At 35.2% G+C, this 26169-nt stretch overlaps 1 protein-coding gene across 2 annotated transcripts; it reads right to left on the bottom strand.

Annotated features, from left to right (window-relative positions):
* Positions 1–539: 539 nt before the first annotated feature.
* Positions 540–23694, bottom strand: nptx2a (neuronal pentraxin 2a). Of its 2 annotated transcripts, none has more exons than XM_051106690.1 (5): positions 22739–23694; positions 19778–19991; positions 17065–17309; positions 9396–9575; positions 540–3304 (listed from the first exon to the last, which is right to left on the bottom strand). In XM_051106690.1, the coding sequence occupies exons 1-5, from the start codon at positions 23177–23179 to the stop codon at positions 3077–3079; spliced, it is 1308 nt and encodes a 435-aa protein (XP_050962647.1). In that variant the 5' UTR covers positions 23180–23694; the 3' UTR covers positions 540–3076. The 2 variants fall into 2 exon arrangements, with proteins under 2 accessions (XP_050962647.1, XP_050962646.1); XM_051106689.1 differs by having other exon boundaries at positions 19778–19994; positions 22739–23692.
* Between the last annotated feature and the right edge of the window lie 2475 nt (positions 23695–26169).

Below are 26169 nucleotides of genomic sequence, written 5' to 3'. Positions count from 1 at the left end.
TATTGTTTATATTTCAATCTAAAAATATTAAGCAGCACAACTGTTTTCAACAATGATAATAATAAGAAATGTTTCTTGAACAGCAAATCAACATATTATGATTTCTGAAGGATCATGTGACATTGAAGACTGGAGTAATGATGCTGAATATTCAGCTTTGAAATCACAGGAATAAATTACATTTTATAATATGTTACAATAGAAAACAGTTAATTTAAACTGTAATAATATGTCACCATATTACTGCTTTTAATGTATTTTTGATCAAATAAATGCAGTCTTGCTGAGCATAAGAGATTCTTTCAACAAAAATCTTACCAACCCCAATTTTTCTGAAAAGTAGTGTAAATGGTATCAATATTACTTAAAATTATTTAAAACCTGATATGATTTTTTTTTAGGTTCGATATGCATTTCATGTTGTAGTGTATTTCAAAAGCTGATAGAGTGCGTACTGTTAATAAACAGAAAAGAAACAGACTCAAGTGTGTTGCAACTGTAAAAGACTGAAATATTCCCTGAGGCACAACTCTGATATATCAGTGATTTTCAGAATCATTTATTGGGTGAAGAAGGACATTCAACCATTCCTCCATGCTGAACAACATCGCCAGGTTGCTCTGTATACAAGGAAAGAGAGATTTCACATTAAACCCATTTTTTGGTCTATTATTTCCCTCGCCCTTGTCATTTCACACTGCGGTCTTACATTAGAGGTTGAATCCTTGAAAAACCCAGAAAGCACAGTCGGTGCTCAGAAAAAGGCCATTCATTTTGGACAAAAATATCATGTTACATTCTGAAACAAAATCAGATCAGATTATAAACAAGTAAACATTTCGCCCTAATGCTGCCTTCAAGTCCAACATGCATGTGTGTTTGGAAATCATAATTACGATTTGGTCAGAATAACATGGACACACTGGACAATCCGTAGTTTCTATTACTTTTTCAATTTCTGAAATGACAAGAAACCAATGAAGAGCAAAAGATGCACATTAGGAGTGCAACTGAAGGTTTATCTCTTCACCACCCAAATTTAATTGTTTGTTCTTCATCAACAATCATGACCAATATCAGTTAGCATCCACCATGATTCTTTAATTCAATTCAGCGGTTCCCATTGGTCGTTACGACATATAATGATCTCAACAGGACCTGAAGGCAGCATAACAGATCAAAATGCATTTACATACGAGATTTTTGTTCCTCTAAGTACATGTATGACACAAAATAGCAGTAGATTACATTCAAAAGAAAGAAACTGAGTATTCAGAAGAGTGTCATCTCATTCCAGTGCATTTCGGTAGAGCGGTAGAGCTCTTGTAGCCCAAATACAAACACGTGTCGACAAGGGAAACACACTAATGCATTATTAGTGTCTATTGTGTAAGAATGCCGCACCACAGTGAATTTCACAGACTTTGATCTGGCCTTTGTGCACAACACGTTGAAAGATGAAATGAAAACATCCATGTAACACAGCGAGACGGAGCGACAGCGACAGGCCCGCCGGTGCATTTAGACGCGAAAACACAGAAACGATGCTGAGGACAACATTTACATAAAGTGTCCCATATATATTGCACTGCTCTACTTCAACACAAATGTACAATTTGAAGAAGTCATCTAAATATATCAAGCACTAAGAAAATCAGAAAGCACACAAGTGAATCTCACGAAAACATCTGCAGGTTAAAAAAAAGCCTCTTTTTTTGTGACACTATTATTATTATATGCACATTTCCCTTTTTTGAGTTCTCAAGGTTGATTCTCGTTATTGTAATGCCAGTAATACTGTTTTTATTTCAATAAAATTACAGTAAAATAATATTTACGTAAAAAAAGCAAACAGGACTACCATAAACACTTCACAATAAAAATATATTTTTTTGCATTATGGTAATGAGAATCTGGGGCAAATGTGCTTAAATTTAATGTTAAAGTGCATTTTCTTATGCAAAATATAATTTCTCTTTTTTCTCTGTTTTAAATTTGGAGGGGAAAATATGACCTGGGCATATTCTTGACAGGTTTCGTGAGATTCACTCATTTGTAGCATCAAACTGTCAGATAAATCAAACTTCCTGACATCACGCTTTAAACAAGCGCAAGCGCTGTCAACCTCATTAGTGCCTATCAATATTTCTGTTTCATCTGAACGAAAAATATGTTTTTTTGTTTCAGTAAAACGCTATTAAAAAAGTATAGCACACATTCCTGGTCGAGTTCTCACAGTTAATCTCATTACGCCATGTTCTGCGCATGTCAAAAATCAGCACAATTTGGGATTCACAAACTGAATGAAATTAAAGTAGCTTCACGAGGTGAACCACATCAGCCAGACCGTCCCGTTCTGTCCCGCAGCCAGACCTTCCCCCGGGAGCTTCTGAGAGCTGCGGGTCAGTCCTTGGCAGCTTTGCTACTTTTTAAGGTTTCTGGATGTCAGATCTGCTCGAGACGGCAGCTGCTGAGGGATAGCGATGTTAAAGCAGATTTTTCAAATGTGAATGTTTCCTCCACTAATCTCTGGATCAAAGACACAGACATAATTCTGTCTGAATGCTTCCTCGTGTGTTGAACGTCACAGCTCATTCATTAATGTTTAACAAAGAAACTATGCAGTTGAATTCTTTTCAGGGGTTTGAAGGGCATCGGCTTATACACAACATGACAAAAGCTCAAAGCGAAAATGGCAAAAAAAATCCATCATTTACTGCATTTCTTAAAATACCCATGAGTTTGTGGAGAGAGAAGAAGTTTCTGAAGGACACAGCACAGAGAAAAGCATATATCATATCAACAAGAAAGTTTAGCTTCAACCAGAGCCGCAAATACTCTATTCTGACCTTGAAATGTGCAGAATGATTTTTTTTTTCTAATTAATCACAGTCATTTTAGTTATTGGTCCAGCTGACAGCAAAGTCTCAACAAACAGAAAGCAGAATAGAAGACGATATAATCCATCATGTGAGAACGTAAACGTGTTTTTTTGAGCTGTCTTTGTTTCCCAGAGCAGTATTGGGATGTGGGTTACCTCTATGACGAGAATGCTTCCAAACTGACAAACGTGTCCTTAGGAATCAAAGAGACGGTCTTCGCAAATCTCCAGCGCTGCTTTTGTGGCACCGCCAAATACCTCCACGTTGGCATCGACCCACGGCACCACATTGCCAGGCATGTAGGCTGAACAGTTGGCCATAGCAGAGATGTCTATAGGACGCAGGACTCTGTCCCAAATGTTGAAGTGGCTTAACTCTCCTACGAAAGCTTGAGTGGCATCAAATCTCCCACCTACGATGTCCTGTGGGATAACAGCACACGTCACTACACATGGGATGGGTCACGATGGTTGAATTGAAATAAAACCATTCAAACATTTAGGATTGGTAAGATTTTTTTTAATGCATTTACAGTTGAGGTCAAAAGTTTACATACACCTTGCAGAATCTGCAAAATGCTAATTATTTGACCAAAATAAGAGGGATCATACAAAATGCATGTTATTTTTTATTCAGTACTAACCTGAATAAGATATTTCACATAAAACAAATGTGCATATAAATCCACAAGAGAAAATAATAGTTGAATTTATAAAAATGGACTAAATAAAAAGGGACTCTTATGTAACCATTACAGAAGGTTCAAACACTCTCTGATGTTTCAGAAGAAAACATGATGCATTAAGAGGTGGGGGGTGAAAACTTTTGGAATTTGAAGATCAGGGTAAATTTAACTTATTTAGTCTTCTGGGAAACATGTACATATCTTCTGTAGCTTCTGAAGGGCAGTACTAAATGAAAAAATATGACATTTAGGCAAAATACGTAAAATGTACACATCTTCGTTTTGTTCAAAAGTTTTCACCCCTCGGCTCTTAATGCATCGTGTTTCCTTCTGGAGCATCAGTGAGCTTTTGAACCTTCTGTAATAGTTGCATTGAGTTGTCCTCAGTGTAAAAAAAAGATGGATCTCAAAATCATACAGTCATTGTTGGAAAGGGTTCAAATACACAAAAATGCTGAAAAACTAAAGAATTTGTGGGACCTGAAGGATTTTTCTGAAGAACAGCACGAAGTTTAACTGTCCAGGACAAACAAGGGACTCATGAACAACTATCACTAAACAAAAAACACAGCTGTGCATCATTCAGGTAACAACGCAGTATTAAAAATCAAGTTTATGTAAACTTTTTAAAAGGATCATTTTCTCTTGTGGACTATATGTAATCAATTTTATGTGAAATATCTTATTCAGGTAGGTACTAAATAAAAAATAACATGCATTTTGTATGATCCCTCTTATTTCGGTAAAATAATTAACATTCTGAAAGGTGTATGTAAACTTTTGACCTCAACTGTAACTCCAATTGTATTCGTTTGAAAGAAAAAAGTCATATACACCTAGGACGGCTTCAGGGTGAGTAAATCATGGGGTAATTTCCATTTCTGGGTGAGGTATCTCTTTAAAAAACATTTATTAATTATTATCAATGTTGAAAATAGTCGAACAACTTCCTAGTTTTGTGGAAACTGTGGCACCGTGATTCTTTAATGAATAGAAAGCTCAAAAAAACAGCTTTTATATGAAATAAATCACTATCACTTTTGGTTAATTTAATGAATCCTAGTTAAATAAAAAAATTTAAAAAAGAGAGAGAAAATCTTATTAACCCTGAACTTGCACTTTATCTGTGAAACATTTGACATCTTTTTTTATGATTTAATTGTTCTTTTCATTTAACTTCTTTCATTTCGCCTTTAGAGCACTGCGACTAAAGTCAAACACATTCAGACAGAAGCCATTGTGTTTCTGAGTGTCCTGTCGTGAGGGTTGCATAATTCAATCACAGTCTTAGGCTGAACCGTTACAAACAACGATCCTCGAAATTACACCGTCAGAAAAAGTCTTTCAATGAACTTCTTGTTCAGGCAACCTACAAACCGGTTACTGGCTAATGTTAAAAATACATTATGTAGCTTTACATATTTCTAAAATCTTTCAGTGTTTTAAAAATCTCAGCAAACTGGGACTCTGATCCAAACCCTAATGAGCTGCCTTGCTGTCTGCTTCGGCTTACAGTATGTAACCTGCTAATGCTAACTGATGGAAGCTCACAGGAGACTAGACTAAAATCCTCTGCATGGGAAATTCTGCTGAGACCTGAAGTAAGTTAATCTGTCTACGTACTTTGTAGCTTGCTGCCTGAATAAAAACACATTCAGTGTAATTCTACAGACATCTGATATTCCTTTCATGCCAGTTCCTTTCTGGATTCCCTGTACTCTAAACCGTCAACCCAACATCAACCAAATGCATGGGTTGGGCCTGCTGGGTAAGGAAGCTGAGTTGATATGACCCAGTTTGGGTTGATAATCATTTATAAGCCAATGGTGGTGGGCTGGGAATGCGGCATCATGCATATCACACAAGTTCAAAGGGTTCTTTGAGTGTCGAGACCACTTTGTCTATCTGTTTTTGTTGCACTCAGGAGAGAAATATGTTTGTTAAATATAAGAAAGCTAACTGAAGCAGAGAAAGAAGAGAATTTTGAAACTGCCTGCAATGAGGATTGTATTGTTTTAAAACTGCAGGAGTGTTTTTTTCTCACACTGAAATCGGTTGAGTGGTGACCGGTGACTGGGACGTGAAAAGGCCAGACTGACGGTTGAGAGGATTGATTAAAAATGCTTTAAATGCAGACAGTAAGATCTTGTCATTTTGATAAAATACATAGCTTTTTCTTTTTTTCTAAATTTCATTATTTATTACGGGTTTTCAGTTTCTTGGCGGCACTCAGCACCTTATGCTTTGGCCACGGTGGGTCTTTTTTAGCTGGCAGGAAAAAAAATACAAAATAATTGCATTTTTAGAGTGTGTAGTTTAACTAGTAGAATATGAGAATAGTAATGCCAAGGACGTTGGTTCAGTCCTCAGGGAACTGATTAAAATTCATACCCTGTATGCTCTGCCAAAAGCAGTAAAAGCATTACTAATGAAGATGATGAATTCTGCGATGTTTTGTAATGTTTAGTTCTAAAACAATCCATTTGTTTAATAAAACTACTGAAATCTGTATAATAACAATTAACATTTCAGAAAACGGTTTCGCATATGAACTACGCATGTAAGTTAAAGGCATAGGTCACCCAAAAATGAAAGTTCTGTCATTTATTACTCACCTTCATGTCATTCAAAACCAATTAGACCTTCGTTCATCTTCAGAACACAAATTAAGATATTACTGATGAAATCTAAAAGCTTTCGGACCCTGCATAGACAGTAATGCAACTGACACGTTTAAGGCAATAAAGGTAATAAGGACATCATTACGATAGTCAATGTGATATTTGTGGTTCAATCTTAATGTTTTGAAGTTGTTAAAAGCTATAAAGCTGTTATCTCTGTTTTCTTTACACACAAAAAGTATTCTTGTATCTCTCAGCTCTCAGATTTCATCAAATATCTTAATTTGTGTTCCGAAAATGAATGACGGTCTTATTCATTTACTCATGAGGGTGAGTAATTAATGACAGAATTTTAATTTTTTGGGTGAACTAACCATTTAACTGTTAGTCCCTCAGAGCAATGAATCTGAATTAAGATTTTTGGTTGGCATTAATGGTTCCATGAAGAGCCTCTAACGTTAGTGGAACTTTTCCATTACACAAAGGTTCTTTATAGTGAAAAAAGGTTCTTTAGATTATTAAAAAGTGTATCATGTAAGAAGTGTTTGGGTCATTCTATAATTGTGTGTACGTCTCATGTCCGTGAAGTATATTTTTAATATATTTCCATCAACATAGTACACAATTCTAGTACACAGTTATATTTTTTCCCCATCACACTATTATATGTTGAAAAAGCCATATCTTTTGTTCAAAAATGATGTTTATATCACATACAACCCTGGTATTCAGCTGTCTGGTTTTGTAAAGTTGCTAATTCTACTCTGCATTTAAGCATGAAAATGACCTCAAATATAAATTAATTTCATAGTTTTGCCTTCAGTTAGATTAGGTTATCAAGACATTTGGGTTTGTGCTTCAAAAATAATAAGTGTTTATTGTGATATAACTTTTTTTATTTGTGTCCAAAAAAAAGTTACCCTCAAGAAAACCCTCCCTCAGAAAGGAATGGTTTGTCCCATTCTCACATAATTTGCACAGTATGATGATATTTCCTCTAGAAGCACATAGATGAAACACTAGACGTTACGGTCTCTCTCTTTCCCTTAATATTGATTAAACTAGCAAACCTGTGTCAAGAGTGGATTAACTGACTGTCAACAGTGTTACACAAGTATTATTGCTGCAAATATTGTTTTGCTTATGAAAATATATTTCTAAACATACCATATGCTCAGTAGTTCTAGGCATCCATGTTGAGTATAGGCCCAAAACACTAAAAATGTCAACTAAGTTACCTGTCAGCTGTGTTACCCAGTAAAGATAACATTGTGGACAGTAGCAAACATAGATAGTATTTTATGCACATATTCCTACAGATCACCTTTATTTCTATAGCACTTTATACAATATAGATTGTTTCAAAGCAGCTATGAAAGGTCGTGTTTGGGTTTTTGGGAAACAGGAAAACTTTTTTCTTCACATTGTCAAATTCTAATTATAGAATGACCCCTATGGCATCATTATGAAAAACTGCCTTTTGGGACATTTATTTTTAAGAGTATTTTAAATATATATATAGCTTACAACACAAGCATATTCATTAGGGCTGTTTGATTCCGAAAATTTTCGAACCGAGTCCGATTCCTGGTTCTTGAATCGATGAGATTCGATTCCAAGAATCGATTCCTCACTGTTGTTTTCGATTCTTGTTTGTTTTTTTATAGTGAAGGAACCTAATTTCGCCATGACTGTAGGATATAAAGGTCTTAGAAAGTAGCCTTATCATAATATTAAGCTTTATTTTTTAAAAATATGATACATTTCTGTATTTAAATTGAAATTTTGTCCGTATTGCACATGAAATTAGTCATAGCCCACAGTGCAGCAGTGGACATGCGTTTATTGCATGAATGGAACAAGGCCCATTTCAGCTGAATGACGAGTACTTTAACGCCAGTAGCCTATGCTTTGCGCAAAATTAAAAAACTGTACACTAAAACAAGATAACCAGAACAACAACACTGATATAAGAGCTGGTGGTTTATCTGTCAAATCAGATGTACTCTCTGCGTTTTCTTTCAGAATTATCATTGGCTGATAGAAAGGTTAAAAAATAGTATTTTATTTAAGATGAAAATAGGATCAAGACCCTTGATCACATCATGATCTATTCTGTTGTGCAGCGCTCAAAACTGTTGACAATATAAGGCCATTTCACCATAAAATAACTTCTGAATCGTTTTTGGACTGGTTCATTCAAACGATCTATCCAAAAGAACCTTATCGTGGAAACGAATCAGACTTATAATCATTATTAGCGAGCAAGGCTGCATCCTCAAACTCAAACGAGCTCAGTACTGACTCTTTTTTTATTCAGTTTATTTTCGTGAATCGATGTTCAGCGACATTTGATGACAGCAGCCGAGATATGCAGCCTTCGTATGATGCAACCTTTCGTTTGAGAGGCGCTCATAGATAAGCTTTGTTGAACTGAAAATGGCTATGAATGGGGAGTCGATTCCCCTTGATAGGATCGACTCTAGATTCCCAACGCCTCGGAATTGAGGCATCGATTCTTTTTGGAATCGACTCCCAGGCCTAATATTCATTCTAAAAGAGTTCCAATTTTAATGCACAACAAAAATGGCCCAAGGTTTTAAACGGCAATACTCACTAATATTATTTAACTGCACTGACAAAATTTAAACTCAACTTACACTAATTTCACAACATCGATACTTACTGAACTGAATTGAATCAACACTGAACTAAATAATGAGCTGAATAATGACACTATTATCCTCTGTAGAGCTGCTTTACAGCTGAAATCAAATTTGTTTCTTAACTGATGAATTATACAACAGTAACCCTGTTGCATTTTCCTACTTATTAATGAAGCTGCTTTGAAACAATCCGTTTTATATAAAGCAGTACATAAATAACTATGACTTGACCCAGCTAAAAGTTATTAATCTATCACTTCTTGCAATTTAGGTCACAGATTGTGCTTTCTCATGCACTGTTAGCAGTGTGAATGTGCTCAATAATCAGAGACTCTCAGTGCAGGTGACCAGATTATGTGGATTTTGTGTGCCTGCTCTCTGTGTCACATGTAACATTTCTCTCAAGACATCCCCGAGCTGAGTGCTGCTGAGAGGTGACGTCTTCTCATCATCGCGTGTGAAGACTTATTATTATCGTTGCATGCCTTCCTCGTGAGGGATCAGCTCTTTTACGTCCTCTCTCTCACTCCCATGCACTCACCTGTTCTTGGCCTAGGATAATGACTCCTCCAGGTTTAATTGGGTGCCAGGGGGCCAGATTCTCTCCAGTCCCTAGTCGCTCTCCATCCTGATAGGCCTCCCAGAAGCCGTCTCTGGTTGTCCAGGTGATGCAGATGTGATGCCAGCGGCCGTCACTCACGGAGAGAGGAAGCTGAGCTACCTGTGACAGCAAGGGCCAAACCGTAGGGGGTTATTACTGTGGAAACTGATGCTAAAAAGTGCATATTCAAGAGAAAGTAACTGCTTTCACAGTAATTATTCACTAGATGTACGCTGGTTTCCTCCGTTGTGTCCCTACAGACATAATCCTGAAATGTCTCATTGTAACTCACTTCCCATCGAAGAATATAACTGGATTTGCTGAAGGAAATGTAAGTGTGCTAGTCACAGTCACAATGCTAAGGTGTTTTGAGTTGTTATGTGGCTGTTCTGGGTGGTTGGCCATGTCAAACGAGTAAATCGCCATATTCTGATCCCTAAATACGGCTCAAGTCCTTCTTTAAATGCAAGTCTATGAGTCTGCACCAACAGGATGTTTGAGAGGGCTCTGTTCAAACTGTGAACTGTAAGAGAATTATAAAGCAATGAGCCCCTAGAAGCCATGGTTTACAGTGAATTTATAACAGCAAAAGGGGCCTGTTTGCTATGCAATGTCTATTTACTTCTCTACAATGTTGTCTGCTATTTCAAATACGCAAGCCCTTTAAATTTCAATGAAGTCTGATTAGCTGTCAGTGTTTTATTGTTCATCAGCTGTAAAATAAAATTGTTCTGAAAGTGATCCCAACAATATCTTTCCCCTGTATCGTTATAGGTGTGAACTCTGCTATTCTCTTAAATTTAAAACGATTTTTAGAATGTTATCTTTATAGTTATAGTTATCGTTCTTGGCGTGAACCGGCTTTAGGCCACAGTCTATAGATACAGTCCAGATACATTTGAACTGTGTATTTGTTTCAAAACGCTCTCTGTCCACCCTAGCATTGTCAAAAGTTTCTGAAGTTAACTAAAAAAAAAAAAAAAAAAAAAAAAAAAAAACTTTACATTCGCTGTACTGCACGCTCATTTTGGCTGATAGCCGATGCCGATACCGATATGCTTCCTTTTGTTTGGAAACATCAAGTTCTTTTATAATGACAGTACACTGAAGCTTTGAAAATAAGTATAAATAAACTATATATCAATCGCTGCATTTGTTTTTGTTTTGTTTTGTCCTCAAAAAAATGCAGTGGTAACCATAACATTTTATTTTAAGATTTAACGTTTGTAAATGCTCTAAAGCAAAAGAGTTGTACAAATTCTGAAAATCTTAATTTAAAGCTCATAATTATTTTTGAAAAAGTTAACATATTATACATTAATTGACATCAGTATATATAAAATTATTTAATTTACAAGTGTCATGATTTTTTAAAAATCATGTATGCCATAGCTTCTGACCTTTAAAACATACTCATCGTTTTACGACATCAATTATGACTTTATTTAATCAGAAACAATCTAAATGTTATTTGTGCATTTTACTTTCATTTTATTAGAAGTAGGCCAACAGTGCCCCCAATGGAATTAAAACTCCTTACCGAATGGGCATTAGGACATGGGATAATGACTACTATCCCTACTACTGTTACTGTTGACTCTATCACACACCCAATGCATTAATCTGTATGTGCAATCTCAGATTAAATGCAGCGATCCAAAACAGTGAATCTAATCATCATTCGGTCAAAACTTTGCGTTAAGAATGAGCCACACTGCTGACCTGATCTAACCGCTAGCACACCCTGAGCACATGTGAGTTATTCCTCCATATCAGCGTAATTATTCATATCGGGCTGATGTTGATACTTTCAAAGCCATTATCGACCGATTCTGACAATATTGTGCATCCTCAAGAAGAGTGTACAAAGCAGCATATCTTTAGCAACAGTGTGAAAGTAGCATAAACAGGCAATATACCGGTATAAACATAGATATCTATTGGTACAATATGCGTCACATGACTAACAACATGTTCTCACTCCAAACTCGTCACATGTTGATGCTTGGTCAGGACCCTTTGGCATCACTTCTTGACGCTCAGGGTAGCGACTGCCATCTCTGCCCGCCGTCCTGTGTGCTGCACTGCAGTCTATCTGTGCGCGAATTCAAAAAATGCTGGCAGCCTTTCGGCAGACTTGTTGTGAAATGCTATTGGCTCTTGTGTGTCTTGTGTCCGAATGCATCACGCTAATGTTCGGGAGTATCTTTTAGAATGAGATGTAATCGCGTTAACGAAGCGGGATCATTTCAGTGATTAAAACCCTCAATCTTTGCACAAAGAGAGTGTATGGCTTTAGACTTGGAATGCAACAGGACTTGTTTGTAATGCTTTTATACTGCTTGTTTATGGTCAGTTTTTGCAATAAATACCTGTGACTGTACTAATATTTGTCTGCTACGTCTTTTATATTGTTTAGAAATAGGTAGGTTTAGGTGCTCCAACATTTATATAAAAGTACTTTTGTTTTTTACAAATGCATGCAAACCATTAAATTAAGACAAACAATGAAGACAACTGAAAACAATGGAGGATACTGTGCGTCGAAAAATTACACAAAAGGGGTACCTTGAGCGTCAAAAAGTGATCCTAACTAAGTGTCAAAATGTGACGAGTTGGGAGTGAGAACGTGTTGTGACTAAACATGCATTATTGTTTTTAATACGTCCACACTGAAAACCACACTGTTTTCCATAATAAAAACGCTGTCTCAGTGCAGACTAAAGGCCAGAATGGAGAGAAAATTATGCTTTTTTAAACAAAGTCCAAAGTCATTTAAATTTGTCGTGCTGACCAACAGAAAGCTGCTCGTTTGGGAAATGACTTCTGTGCAATCTGCACTTCAGACATCGACTACTGAAAACAGGCAATAGACCGCTTCTGGCAAAAATATCAAGTCCATAATCCATAATAACATTTCCCCTGTGAAAAATAAAACATTCTTTTGTCCTCTCACAGCAAAATCCATCAACATGTTTGCTTAGATGTGTTTTGGAATGTGTTCACTGGTAAACAGTGCTTGATCTGTGCATATTTTTCTTCTGATCCAGACAAGACAACTTTTTCACTGGAGAAAGCAATATTATGGATAAAGGACTTGATATTTTGGCCAGAAGCAACGGTTTGAGGTTAAAAACATCATAATGATGATGGATTTGTTTCTTACAAACACACAGCTTTTCACATCACAAGACATTAACTGATTGACTGGAGTTGTGTTGATTACTTGTGGATTATTGTGATGTTTTTATCAGCTGTTTGGACTCATTCTGATGGTACCCATTCACTGCAGAGGATCCATTGGTGAGCAAGTGATGTAATGCTACATTTCACCAAATCTGATGAAGAAACAAGCTCACCTACATCTTGGATGCCTTAAGGGTTCTTTAAAAGTTGACTTCCATTCATACATATGCAAATATTTTTGACATTTTCAGTCTATTATGTTTTTAAAAAGACACCTTAGAGTGTAACGTCATATTATGACCATTGCGTCGTCTGTAGAAATTTTGCATGCTCAACGTCTAGCCTGAGTGCATCTTATGGGAGGATATAAAGTGTCTCGATGAATCATCATAAACCGCCCTCTAAAGTTGCATCTGATGCCCCACATACTTTAAAATAGTTTATATAGTTAATCTGCAAGCTAGACGCACATTGAGTTTGACAGCTACTGCATCCTGAGACTAGGCCTTTAATGCTCATAAGTCGAGCAGTATGCAAAAAGTACGAAAACACAACATTCAGACAGAAGTAATGAAGCACTGAGGTGTGATGCATTCACTGGAGTGAGAAAAAGCACTGAAGACACACTCGACAGGTAATCACATTCAGCATGGCAGCATCTCTTTCGATCCTCGTCACTTTCTTGTTCTTTCCAGCTTGACGTGTACACACACACACACATACGTATACGCACACACTGTACATGTATAATGCATGTTGTGCAGGGCTGCGGGGCAAGATGCCTCTCTCAATAAGCGAGATGCCAAACTGACACTTCCTGAGTGAGGTATCAGGGGAATTAGCGGGGCAGCAGAGCTCATTCGTTCTTTTTCCCATCTCACGCTCTCTCAAGACCCTCAGGTTACACTCGACAAAAACCAGCGATGGCGCAATCTCCTCCACAAAGATCCAGAGATACGGCATCCATGGTTACTGAGACATGCTAACCTCATTTGCGGATGAGATATTGGAAGCTAATTTTCCCCAAAGAAAAGCGGCTCAGTTTCATATTCTTGATTTAGAACCACGAAGGACATATTTAATTCATTTATGTGTGCTTTAATACTAAACTTTGAAATCATCGAGGGTCTTGTGCAACAACAGCCTCTGAAAGCTAGTCATCTAACATTCATTTTTATTAAAAGTGCATGTGAAAACCGTCTGTGGAGTTTTGTGGGACTCTCTGCAACCAACGTGATCTCTGAAGAATATTTTTAAGAAATGGGTTTGTCGGAGTTGTACAAAACAATCTAATTGCAAGAACCTTAGTCCTTGAAAATGTCTTCCTATAATAAAAGAACTTTTTCTCAGTCCCATTCGTTTTAAGCTGTTTTTTTGCTTGGTTTATCTTAATGTGATATGGAACTACAAAACCAGTCATAAGGGTCTTTTTTTTTTTTTTTTTTTTTTTTTGTAAATTAAGATGTATGCATCATCTGAAAGCTGAATAAATAGACTTTCCATTGATGTATGGTTTGTTAGGACAACAGGACAATATTTGGCCCAGATACAACTATTTAAAAATCTGGAATTTTTTTGCTGGAAGGGTGCAAAAAAAAAAACACACACACACACACACACACACACACAAAATATTGAGAAAATCACCATTAAAGTTGTCCAAATGAAGTTCTTAGCAATGCATATTACTAATCAAAAATTACGTTTTGATATATTTATGGTTGGAGATTTACAAAATATCTTCATTGAACATGATTTTTGGCATAAAAGAGAAATTGATCATTTTGACCCATACAATGTATTGTTGGCTATTGCTACAAATATGCCCGTGCTACGTAAGACTGGTTTTGTGGTCCAGGGTCACATATTTCACATGTTTTAATGATGGATGGATCAACTGGGTATTCAGACTGGTGGAGTATCCTGTAAAAATCGAATTCATTTTTTTCAAATTCCATTGAATGGGTGCCTGTGCAAAAGGCACTATGGTGTTCTGAGGGATAGCTTACAGGCCAAAAAGTAACCTGACAAATCTCTATGTCATTCTGGTCTCTGGTAGATACAAGTCCCTTCATGCAAGTCTGTGGAACTTTTTCTCCAGTTTTACTGTACACCAGGTGAAAAACCTGACCATAACATGAGTTATGGGGGATGAGTTATGTCCTGAAGTTTAACACCTTTTAAAAACTTTCTAGAGGTCAAAAATTATATTTAGGCAAGGCTGATATATCGGCTGATATTTTGCATCTTTAAACATCAGCATCAAGTGTTCACTTACTTTTGATAAATGTTTTTAGCAGTTTCTTTCTTTTTTTTTTTTTAATGCCATAAAAAGATCACAGAATCAAAAAGTTCTTTTTACAGATTTTTTTCCCTCAATTAATTTATTTTTTAAATAATTTATGTCCAATTATTTCTAAGTGTTATGCCAAAGAAATGAAAATTATGATTGTTTTAAAAATCAAATACTGTGAGACCACATATTATTTCATGAGTTCACCCTTACATCTAATCTGGTTGAATAAACAGTAAGCATATTTTGGCGTGCTGTCCTGGGGGAGGGCTCCGAGCCCGGAATATGGCCCGAACCCAGAGAACTGTCCCAAGTATAGGATGAGGATAGATTAAGAGTGGGGAGTTGGGGTGGAGGGGGATGCCGAAAAACAGTGATTAGTTGGCTGTGTGCATATATATGACTTGTGCGAGTTTGGATGATTAGCTAGACGAGTTGCACTTGTGCCAAATTAGTTGATTGTCTGATCGTGTTCCTCCCGAACTTTGTTATTAAACATCATATATTGAAGAATTGGGCTGCTTTTTAACTGTTGCCATGGGTTGATTTTCCCCTGTGGATTAAAGTTTTGAAATATTGCAGAAATTTTAGTACTAGTCAAAAGTTTTTTAATATTAAACTTTTTTTTTTTTAAAAGAAGTCCCTTCTGCTCACCAAGCCTGCATTTATTTGATCCAAAATACAGCAAAAGTAGTAATATTGTAAAATATTTTTACTATTTTTACTAATAACTGTTTTCTATTTTAATATATTTTAAAATATAATTTATTCTTGTAATCAAATCTAAATTTTCAGCATCATTACACCAGTCTTCACTGTCACATGATTCTTCAGAAATGCGGATTTGGGTGGGTTTTTTTTGGAAATTAAAACTTTTATTTAGCAAGGATGCTTTAAAAAATGAAAAAGACCTTGATAATGTTACAAAATATTTCTATTTCAGATAAATGCTGTTCTTCTGAACTTTCTATTTATCAAAAAGAAACCTGAAAAAATTCTGCTCAGCTGTTTTCAACATAATAATTATAATAATAAACATTTTCTGAGCAGCAAATTAGAATATTAGAATGATTTCTGAAGGATCATGTGACTGGAGTAATGATGCTAAAATCTCAGCTTTGAAATCACAGGAATAAATTACATTTTTAAATTTATTTAAATAGAAAACAGTTATTTTAAATAGTAAAAATATTTCAGATTTTACTGTTTTGCTGTACTTTGGATCAAATAAAAACAGGCTTTAAAGACTCTAATTTTACTGTTCTAATTTTTAACTTTTGACTGATAGTGTACATTTGACTGAAATTCTTATTTTGAAACATTTTGCATTATACTAATGCAAAATGTGAACTAAACGATCGGTCTATCACTACATCTAACTACAGGTGCCATGAATCAACAAGCAGACAAGCAGAGTTGTGTACTTATTATTATTTGTTATTATATATACATTTTTTACTTGTTATTATTTAACTGACAATTCTGCAGCTATGATGTTGTATTTTTGCATCTTATGCCCTGTTTACTTTTTAAAGTTACATTTTTATCATTAATCAAATGCTGAGCGATTTCATGCAGTGACTTCCAGGGTGAGTAAAGACAATGAAGCTCATGTGACATGCCTCCTGTCAGGTACTGTAGATGCAGTTAATCCTTATTAGCAATTTTCCAAATGTATATTTGTCTGTGAGTTAAACTTTGTATTACATGTATGACAAATAGTGTACTTATGTGTGTGCGTGTGGGCACAGTAGTTCTTTTAAAAAGCTGTGACAAATGAATTTTTAAAAGTGCAAATATTCAGTGCAACCTCTCAATTAACATGAGATCAAGAAAAGCACATAATAATTATACATTTGATTCAATACATGCTGTTTTAGATGGAATTTAACATCTCACACCACATGGCAGTTTAATTAATATGATCTTCAAGCACCTTCATGTAATTTGTATTAAAATCAGGCTGTGAAAACCTCTTATCTGAGAAACCTTCGGGGACCATTTACTCTAGAATGAACTACCATATTTTTCTATGAATCATATGTTATTTTAAGACACCTATGACAATGCCAAGTTTGTATTCATTGTCAGCAACTAATCAGATAGCTTTTCTGTATCTCACAGGCTTACCTTATCATTGACGAGGAGCTCCATAGGGCTGTTTCCCCACTCTATCAGCACAATCTCATTGGCTTGTCCCGGGACGCCATAAGAGAACGGGGTTCCGATTCCAGGACTGGCGCTGGACTTCAGCCACATACAGACGGTGAAGGCGTACATCTCTGGCAGGCTCTTCTTGATGCGGCCGTACAGGTAGTTGGTGCGCAGAGGCAGAGACACCTTGAAGTCCTCTGGAGATTTGAATGCACTGTTACCTGCGAAGAGAATCGAGGGAAAGGTTTGCATTGAAGGACGGGAAGATGCAAACTGCTGACCTGAGATTGTGTTAATTTGATTTTGGCAAATTGAATCTGGGTAAGGCTTTCAGGCTCAATTAATGAAATGAGCGATCCATGCAGACTCATGTAATTGTCCTAATATGATATGACATGATGGGGCTATGTAAGGTGATGTAGCTGCTGCTGATGCATTGGCGTTAATCAGTCGCTTTGCAAAAGTGGCTTGATTTGTGCTAACGCTCTCTGAATTCGGAATAGGACAGGATGATGTGGCCATCCAGTGCTAACAGATGGGGGCTGCATAAATCCCATGTCCAAAAAGGCCAAAAGGAGCAGTAATGGCAAACAAATGATTGCAAATAGCAAGTTCATTTACATGCAGACATTCTCACACCGAACGAAAACTGCCGCAGCTAACAAATTCTGCCAAAGTGGTACCTTTGTTTCATCCTACAACATTTTCAACATAAAAATGGCCCAATGCATTGAAGTTTATGCAGTGAAGCGTTAGCTAAAGGTTTCCCCTGATGCTGTGTTGAGCGCTGGTTTCAACAATGACCTTTCAAAGTGCAGCCAATGATTAAAAGCAATCTGCATGATGTATGCAGTGCCTGCCTTTGCCATGACTGCTCCAACTTTGCATCTGCACTACCAGTCATGTTTTTTTTTTGCTAACCAAGCCTGCATTTATTTGATTCAAAGTACAGCAAAACAGTAAAAAATGTTACATATTTTTACTATTTCAAAAACTGTTTTCTATTTTAATATATTTTAAAATGTAATTTATTCCTGGGGTCAAAGCTGAATTATCAGCATCTTTACTTCATTACTTCATTACTTCAATCTTCAGAAATCATTCTAATATGCTGAGTTGCTGTTCAAGAAATATTTTTTTTAATTATTATCAATATTTAAAACAGTTGAGTACATTGTTTCAGGATTCTTTGATGAATATCTATGAATATCATCTATGATGATCCGAAGGTCAGCATTTATGTGAAATAAAAAGCTTTTGTAACATTATTCTACCATTATTCTTCAAAAGCATGGAGTCAGTATATTTTTTTTTCATTCTAGAAATTAATACTTTCATTGAGCAAGGATGCTTTAAATTGAACAAAAGTGATGATAAAGGCATTTATAATGTTACAAAAGATGTCTATTTCAGATAGAAATGCTGTTCTTCTGAACTTTCTGTTCATCAAAGAAAAATTCTACTCCGCTTTTTTCAACATAATACTAAATGTTTTGAGCCGCAAATCAGAATATTACAATGATTTCTGAAGGATCATGTGACAGTAATGATGCTAAAAATTCAGCTTTGAAATCACAGGAATAAATTACATTTTTAAATATATTCAAATAGAAAGCAGTTATTTTAAATAGTAAAAATATTTCAACATTTTACAGTTTTTGCTGTACTTTGGATCATATAAATGCAGGCTTGGTGAGCAGAAAAGAAAAAAACATTAAAATTCTTACTGTTCAAAAACTTTTGACTGGTAGTGTAAGTTAATTTTTTACACTTTTTTACATTTACATTACCAAACTGTGGGGTCAGTAAGATTTATTTGTTTATTTATTTATTTGTTTGTTTGTTTAAAGAAATTAATGCTTTTATTCATTAAGGAAGCATTACAGTGAGTAAAAGTGACAGTGCAGTTATTTATAATGTTATAAAAACCTATTTTACATAAATGTTGTTCTTTTGAACTTTCTGTTTATCAAAGAAACCTGAAAGAAACGGTTCCACAAAACTATGAAGCGCAACTGTCTTCAAACTTGATAAAAAGAAATGTTTCTGAAGGATCGTGTGACACTTAAGACTGGAGTAATGATGCTGAAATTTCAGCTTTGCAGAAAACAATTGAGTTATTTCACAATATTACTGTTTTTATTTTATTTTAGATCAATTAAATGCACCCTTTGTGCAAAAAGTCTTTCAAAACCATTAAAAACTGCTACCGACTTCAAAGTGTTGAACAGTATTTATTTAATTATTTATTTATTGTTTGGTTTATTGTTTTCTTTTCAATACGTTCTCATCCTTGCTGTGATGTGATGTTTGTTTAGTATGCATTCCCCTCAAGGACTGCTTTTGTTGTGTGATATATCAAAACAATCGGCAGGATTTTTTTTGTCTTCTAAGCTCAAATGCATATTTTCACTGTGAATATGTGTATATCTCATGCTTGCTTTCTTTACCAGCCTGTTGCCCTTCGGTGGCGCTTTCTGCAGCGGTTTCATGTGGAGTTCAAAGCGGTGTATGGCGCTTACATCGAGTGCGAAAGGGCTTTGACTAGTCTACCTATCCCATACTGGGGACGGCAGGTAAAAAGAAATGTTTTGAACTGGTAGGGCACCACATCAGTAAGAAAAAAATGATGGATTCCATCTCATTTGACATGCCTGGCTGAATAATTTATGTCTGATAGCAGCCGTACTTTTCTCCAGCTCGGTGATCCTTTCCAGCAGCGAGTTGAGGGTGTTCTCTGTGCGCTGGCGGTGAGCGGCCGTCTCGTTGTACAGCTGGCTCTTTTCCTCCTCCAGTTCGGCCACTCTGGTCAGCAGCTGGCTCTCCAGGTCTGTCAGACGACGCTTCAGCAGGTCTCTCAGCTCGTTGGGAAACATTCCACCTGATGTGTTGGTACGCAGCTGCTGCTGCAGAACAAAAGACACCAAAATATTAATCTGCCTCATGCTGTTATAGACAGAAATTGTTTATAATGAAACTGCTGGTGATTCGTGAGATGCTGAATTAATGTTGGATGCTTTAAGGTGGTTCCACTTTATATTAGGTGTCTTTAACTACTATCATTACATTACATCAAATTATATTTAATATTAAGTTATATTTGTGACCCTGAAGCACAAAACCAGTCATAAGGTCAATTTTTTGAAAATGAGATTCATATATATTCTGAAACTGAATAAATAAGCTTTCCACTGATGTATGGTTTGTTAGGATAGTACAATATTTGTTTGAGATACAACCATTTGAAAAGCTGTCCAAATGAAGTTCTTAGCAATACATATTAATAATCAAAACTTAAATTTTGATATATTTATGGAAATTTACAAAATATTTTCATGGAACATGATCTTAATATCCTAATGATTTAATAAATAAAACAAAATATAGCCGTGCTACTTATGACTGGTTTTGTGGTCCAGTATGTAACTGGTTCAAGTCAAAAATATAATTTAATTTTACTGAATCAACCTAATTTAATAAATGTATACCAACAAAAGTGATTTTTATGGCTTAAATCAGGTAGAAATATATCTTTATGTTAACAGTTGTATACTAAAGTGCTGTAATGCAAAATACGACTATTGAAGTGTGAAGCATGTAAGGTTAGGGACAGGTTTAGTGGTATGGGTAGGTTTAAGATTGGGTTAAGAATTAGGGTCAAGAGTGTAACTATACTGTAGATGTAATTACAGGAATTAATTACAGATGCAATTACAAGAAGGTTTTTTTTTTATAAATATATGTTCACTGTAAAAACACAATAATTGTACGTAATCTAGCTGACGACACCCTGTGGGTCCATTTTTTTTTTATTAAAATGGGTTGTAATTCAGTTTGGAGTTTTGTTAAATTAGATCATTTCATGTAGAGTTACATGACATACATTAATTTAACCCTACCAGAGTGAAAACTGGTATTCATTTTGACCCATTGACTCTGTACGAATTCAAGTTTTTCATATTGGTAATTATCCATATTCTTCTGGCAATTAACAGAAGTGATATGTCAATTGAGTACACCAGAATCTTCGAACAGCCTTGTCAGTTGGTGCATTTAATTTCAGAAATTCTGTGTATGTATATAATTCGCTATTTTTATATCTTGTATGCAACTATCTACATTATGAGCAGTGTAGTTACATATAGGCCTAATGGAATTATGAAATTTAATTACAAAATACATGTAACTGTAATCTGTTAAAGCTATCGAGAAAAAATGTGTAATTAAATTACAGTTACTTATGGAAATGTTAACAGTTACAAAGAGGGGTTATGTCATGAATATTTTCACACATATACAGATTTGATTGACTTCTTTCCAAAATGCCATTGACTGCTCTAAAATATAAGACACCAATGTTTTAAAAGTTTAGGACACAGAATATGACATGTTTACTTGATAACTGTTTTACTTCCTATTTGGGTTTGTTTATATGCTGTATTTTTTAAATTAATTGTTTTTTTTTTTTTCCCTAAAGCATTGTTAGATGCTAGTGTTTCTTTTTTTTTTTTTTTCTTTTTTATTCAAGTGATTAATTCAAGGATTTTGAAAGTCTGACAGTAATCAGTGTTGAGTACTACTGCAAAGTTAACCCTGCCTGCTTTAAATGTTTAAAAATGATTAAAAGTTTTAAAAGATTCTGATAAAATTTAGAAATGTAAATTTAGAAAAGTAATCCAATATAATCAGTTGCATTACTTTAATAAAGTAATTGAAATAGTTACACTACTTAATACATTTTAAATATGCTAACTTGTAATCTGTAACTTATTACATTTCCAAAGTAACCTTCCCCACACTGTACACTCTTAAAACAAGATTCAAAAATGGGGTGTTTTGCATCAATGTCAATGAAGAACTTCCACTGAAAAGAACCTTTAGTGGTTCCATGGATGTTGAAGGTTCTTCATGGAACCATCGATTTGAATTAAGAACGAAGTTCAAAGAAAAAAAGTTCTTTGTACTATCAGTATTTCCTTCAAATAATGGCTGAACATGTATTTGGTCACTATTTCATATCTACACTATATATGCTCGTTATTAATATTTGTCTTAAGTAGCACGGGTATATTTGTAGCAATAGCCAAAAATACATTGTATGGGTCAAAATTATAATTTTTTCTTTTATGCCAAAAGTCATTAGGATATTAAGTAAAGATCATGTTCAATTAAGATGTTTTGTAAATTTCCTGCCGTAAATATATCAAAAGCTACTTTTTGATTAGTAATATGCATTGCTAAGAACTTCATCTGGACAACTTTAAGGGCGAGTTTCTCAGTATTTTTTTTATTTTTGCACCCTCAGAATCTAGATATTCAAATAGTTGTATCTCAGCCAAATATTGTCGCATTCTAACAAACAATACATCAGTGAAAAACTTATTTATTCTGCTGGTAAATCCATTTTTTAAAATACCCTTATGACTGGTTTTGTAGTCCAGGGTCACATTTAATTCAAAACGTGAATTCAAATAGGAAAAGTCCCTCCCTCCTAGTAACATGGTTCATCTGACCTTGTTTTGACAGGCGTAAATCAAGCATCGCTAATAAGCAAGGCCAATTTTCACAGATCATTAGAGCTCTGTTTTCCATAAAAGCATCATAGATGGTTTTTAAGTGGCCATTATCACTCATAAGCATAAACTCTCACCTCCAGGTTCTCCAGTCGGTCTTTGAGGCTCTGCATGGTCTTACCCAGCTGCTCCACAGTTTCGGTGGGGTCACGCGGCAGATCGCCCATCGTGTTTTTACTATAATCCTTCCTGCGCGGGCTGCCTCGCGACTTGGCGTCCGCCTCACAGCGCGCCAGTTTGGAGTTAAGCTCTTTGATGGTGCCCTGCTGACTGACGATAGTTTCCTTCTGCTGCAGGATGGTCTCTCGAAGCTGAATGATAGTATTCCGCAACTCTTCCTCCTGGGGACTTGTGCTTTGGACCCGGTTGTTCGTGTCCACCGGGCAACTAAGGTCGGTGCCCGCGGGCACGGCAGTGCACACGAAGCGGTTTCCTTTTGCGCCACTCGCGCCAGCCACTTTCCCGCTCCCTGACGCGTATAAAAGCAGCAGTGCCACAAAAAGAGCTCTCATCATCATCAAAAACTTAAGTAAATTCAGTTAGTTGGAGTAAAAAAAGACGTTTGGCGTAAAAAACGCAATTCCACAAAGTCAGATATTCGAAAAAAACATTGAAGTATGTTATTTAAATAAAAATGCGTGTAGCTCTTTGACCACAGGCTAATATAAATCACTTAAAACAAGCATAAGACCGAAACACAGATGTAGTTAGTGGAGATCCAAAGCTTTTTTTCCAGTGAGAACCGAATCCGAGTGAGAACAGTCAGTGCATATGTTGAACAAACTGTTGGAGTCCTTCTCACAAACGCGTCAAACGCATTTAACTTCCTGTCACTTAAACAAAATCACACACAAGTAGCTGTCCAAACGAAGAACGATTTCCAGAGCTTTCCGTCCTTAAACACCCACTGTCAGCGCTTTAACTCTCTTCACACAGTCAGTGGTGCTGAACGGATAGCGGCGCTTTACCGGATTAATATAGAGACTCAGGAGCGCGCAGTTTGGCTCCGCTGGAGGAGCGCGCGGATTGACTGAGCTTCATCTACGTCACTTACTCGCGCTTGATGCGAGTCACGCTTGTAAATGATATTGCCGTGGCTTTTTCTGGCCCTTCGTGAATGTCGCGTTGAATAAACAGCGCGCTGAGCAGATGCAGAGAGCTCTTTAAAAAACCGCAGTTTCAGCCAATAACTGCTTCTCGGCCAATTTAACCCTCATGTTCTGTTGATGTTCTTTACCTTATGTTTGGGTCCAAAGATGATTCATACGTCAAGTTAAACCACCTTGACAACAGTTGGTTAAACTTAATAAGATTTGGAAAAATTAAGTTAATTCTGGGTCAGGTGGTTCTCAGCCTTTTAACTGGTCCCCCACTGTCAATATATATGCCCTCATACACAGTATTGTTTGTCTAAATTTATCTGTGTTCCAAATTACGTACTATACACTATAGAATTCAACGTGTTAAATTAGGCCCACGTACTATACACTTCTTCTTGTTGAATGTTTTGGAGTGAACACACTTCTCACAGTTAAGCTATAAAGATGGCTTCTGACAGTTGCAGTTGGCGGTCAGTTTGCACATATTGACCAACTCTTTCCACTTGTCATTTCTAGTGAAAAAATTAATTAAATTATTAAATGACATTATAATTAAATATTAAAATTGTTACATATAAACTTAAATATGAAATAATATAATTAATATGAAATTATAATGAAATATTCACCTACTTATCACCAAAACAAAGCCAAAATCTGGACATTTTTGACAACATAGAAATCCCGACCAAAAGGAGGATGTATGTACACACTTGTTTTTTACAGAAATTATGGCTAACACTTTAAATAATTAAATCACAAATATATATATATGTGGAAGAAAATAAAATAAATACATCACAATACCACAATACTGTTCTTCACATGCACAATTTGTTACTACAGACATTGTTCTTAACTTTAACCTGCTAATGTAACTCTTTAAATGTAATATGAGAAAATGAAATTATTATTATTATTTTTTTATTTAAATATAATTTGCCAACACAAAAGTTTTAAATCAAATGTTAGTTGCTAAGAGGACAAATTCAAAAACTGTCATTTTAATTGCTAAGTGTCTTAAAATACATGTAATTCATTTAAAATCATTTTTAGACATTTTAAATTTGTAAGTTTTACTGAGGCCCCCTAGTGTGGCTTATAGGGTATAGTTAATAATATAGCTCATTTAGATGTGAAATTAACTTGTTAAAAGCCAAAATGTTATTATATTGACTTGCATTAACATTTTGACCTAAGTGAAAAGGTAATATGTGACCATGGATCACAAAACCAGTCATAAGGGTCAATATTCAAAAATTGAGATTTATACATCATATGTGACCCTGGACCACAAAACCAGTCTTAAGTCACTGGGATTTATTTGTAGCAATAGCCAAAAATACATTGTATGGGTCAAAATTATTGATTTTTCTTTTATGGCAAAAATCATTAGGAAATTAAGTAAAGATCATGTTCCATGAAGATATTTTGCAAAATTCCTACTGTAAATATATTAAAACTTAATTTTTGATTAGTAATATACATTGTTAAGAACTTTATTTGGACAACTTTAAAGGCAATCTTCTCAATATTTAGATTTTTTTGTACCCTCAAATTCCAGGTTTTCAAATAGTTGTATCTCGACCAAATATTGTCCTATAAAAGCATACATCAACGGAAAGCTTATTTATTCAGCTTTCATATGTGACCCTGGATCACAAAACCAGTCATAAGGGTCATTTTTTCAAAACTGAGATTTATGTATCATATGAAAGCTGAATAAATAAGCTTTCCATTGATGTTTGGTTTGTTAGGATATGACAATATTTGGTCGAGATACAACTATTTAAAAATCAGGAATCTGAGGGTGCAAAAAAATCAAAATATTGAGAAAATTGCCTTTAAAGTTCTTCAAATAATGTTCTTAACAGTGTATATGACTAATCAAAAATTAAGTTTTCATACATTTACAGTAGGAATTTTACAAAATATCTTCATGGAACATGATCTTTACTTAATTTCCTAATGATTTTTGGCATAAAAGAAAAATCTATAATTTTGACTCATACAATGTATTTTTGGCTATTGCTACAAATATACCCCATCGACTTAAGACTGGTTTTGTGGTCCAGGGTCACATATATCGATTAAGTATAATATAGTCTTTATTATAAATAATCTTTTACTTTTCATAAATATTTATGGATTTGGGAAAATAAATACGTTTGATTAATATTAAATAAAAATGTATGGTATAATATAATTTATGCAATATAATTTGAGAGAAAAAGTAAAAAAAAAAAAAAAACTTTTTACAAATTTTATTTTTGAGTGTATTGTCATTGTATGGAAAAGGTCTGCTTGAAGATTGTTCAAAATATCCTCTTTTTTGTTCCTCTGAATAAAGTAAATCATAGATTTGGGATGTTATGATGTTGAGTACTGTAGGGTGAACAGTTTTTTTA

The sequence above is a fragment of the Labeo rohita genome, chromosome 3 (assembly GCF_022985175.1).
Source record: "Labeo rohita strain BAU-BD-2019 chromosome 3, IGBB_LRoh.1.0, whole genome shotgun sequence".
Classification (NCBI taxonomy): Eukaryota; Metazoa; Chordata; class Actinopteri; order Cypriniformes; family Cyprinidae; genus Labeo; species Labeo rohita.
This window is presented reverse-complemented; position numbering and strand designations above follow the sequence as displayed.

Bases quoted from the DNA above. Each gene is read 5' to 3' on its own strand.
- nptx2a (XM_051106689.1), bottom strand. From the start codon at position 23,179: ATGATGATGAGAGCTCTTTTTGTGGCACTGCTGCTTTTATACGCGTCA. The intron at 9,576-17,064 runs GTAAGCCTGTGA...TTGCTGTCACAG, and splicing joins AGCTCCTCGTCAATGATAAG to GTAGCTCAGCTTCCTCTCTC. The intron at 3,305-9,395 runs GTGAGTGCATGG...GTTATCCCACAG, and splicing joins TTATCCTAGGCCAAGAACAG to GACATCGTAGGTGGGAGATT.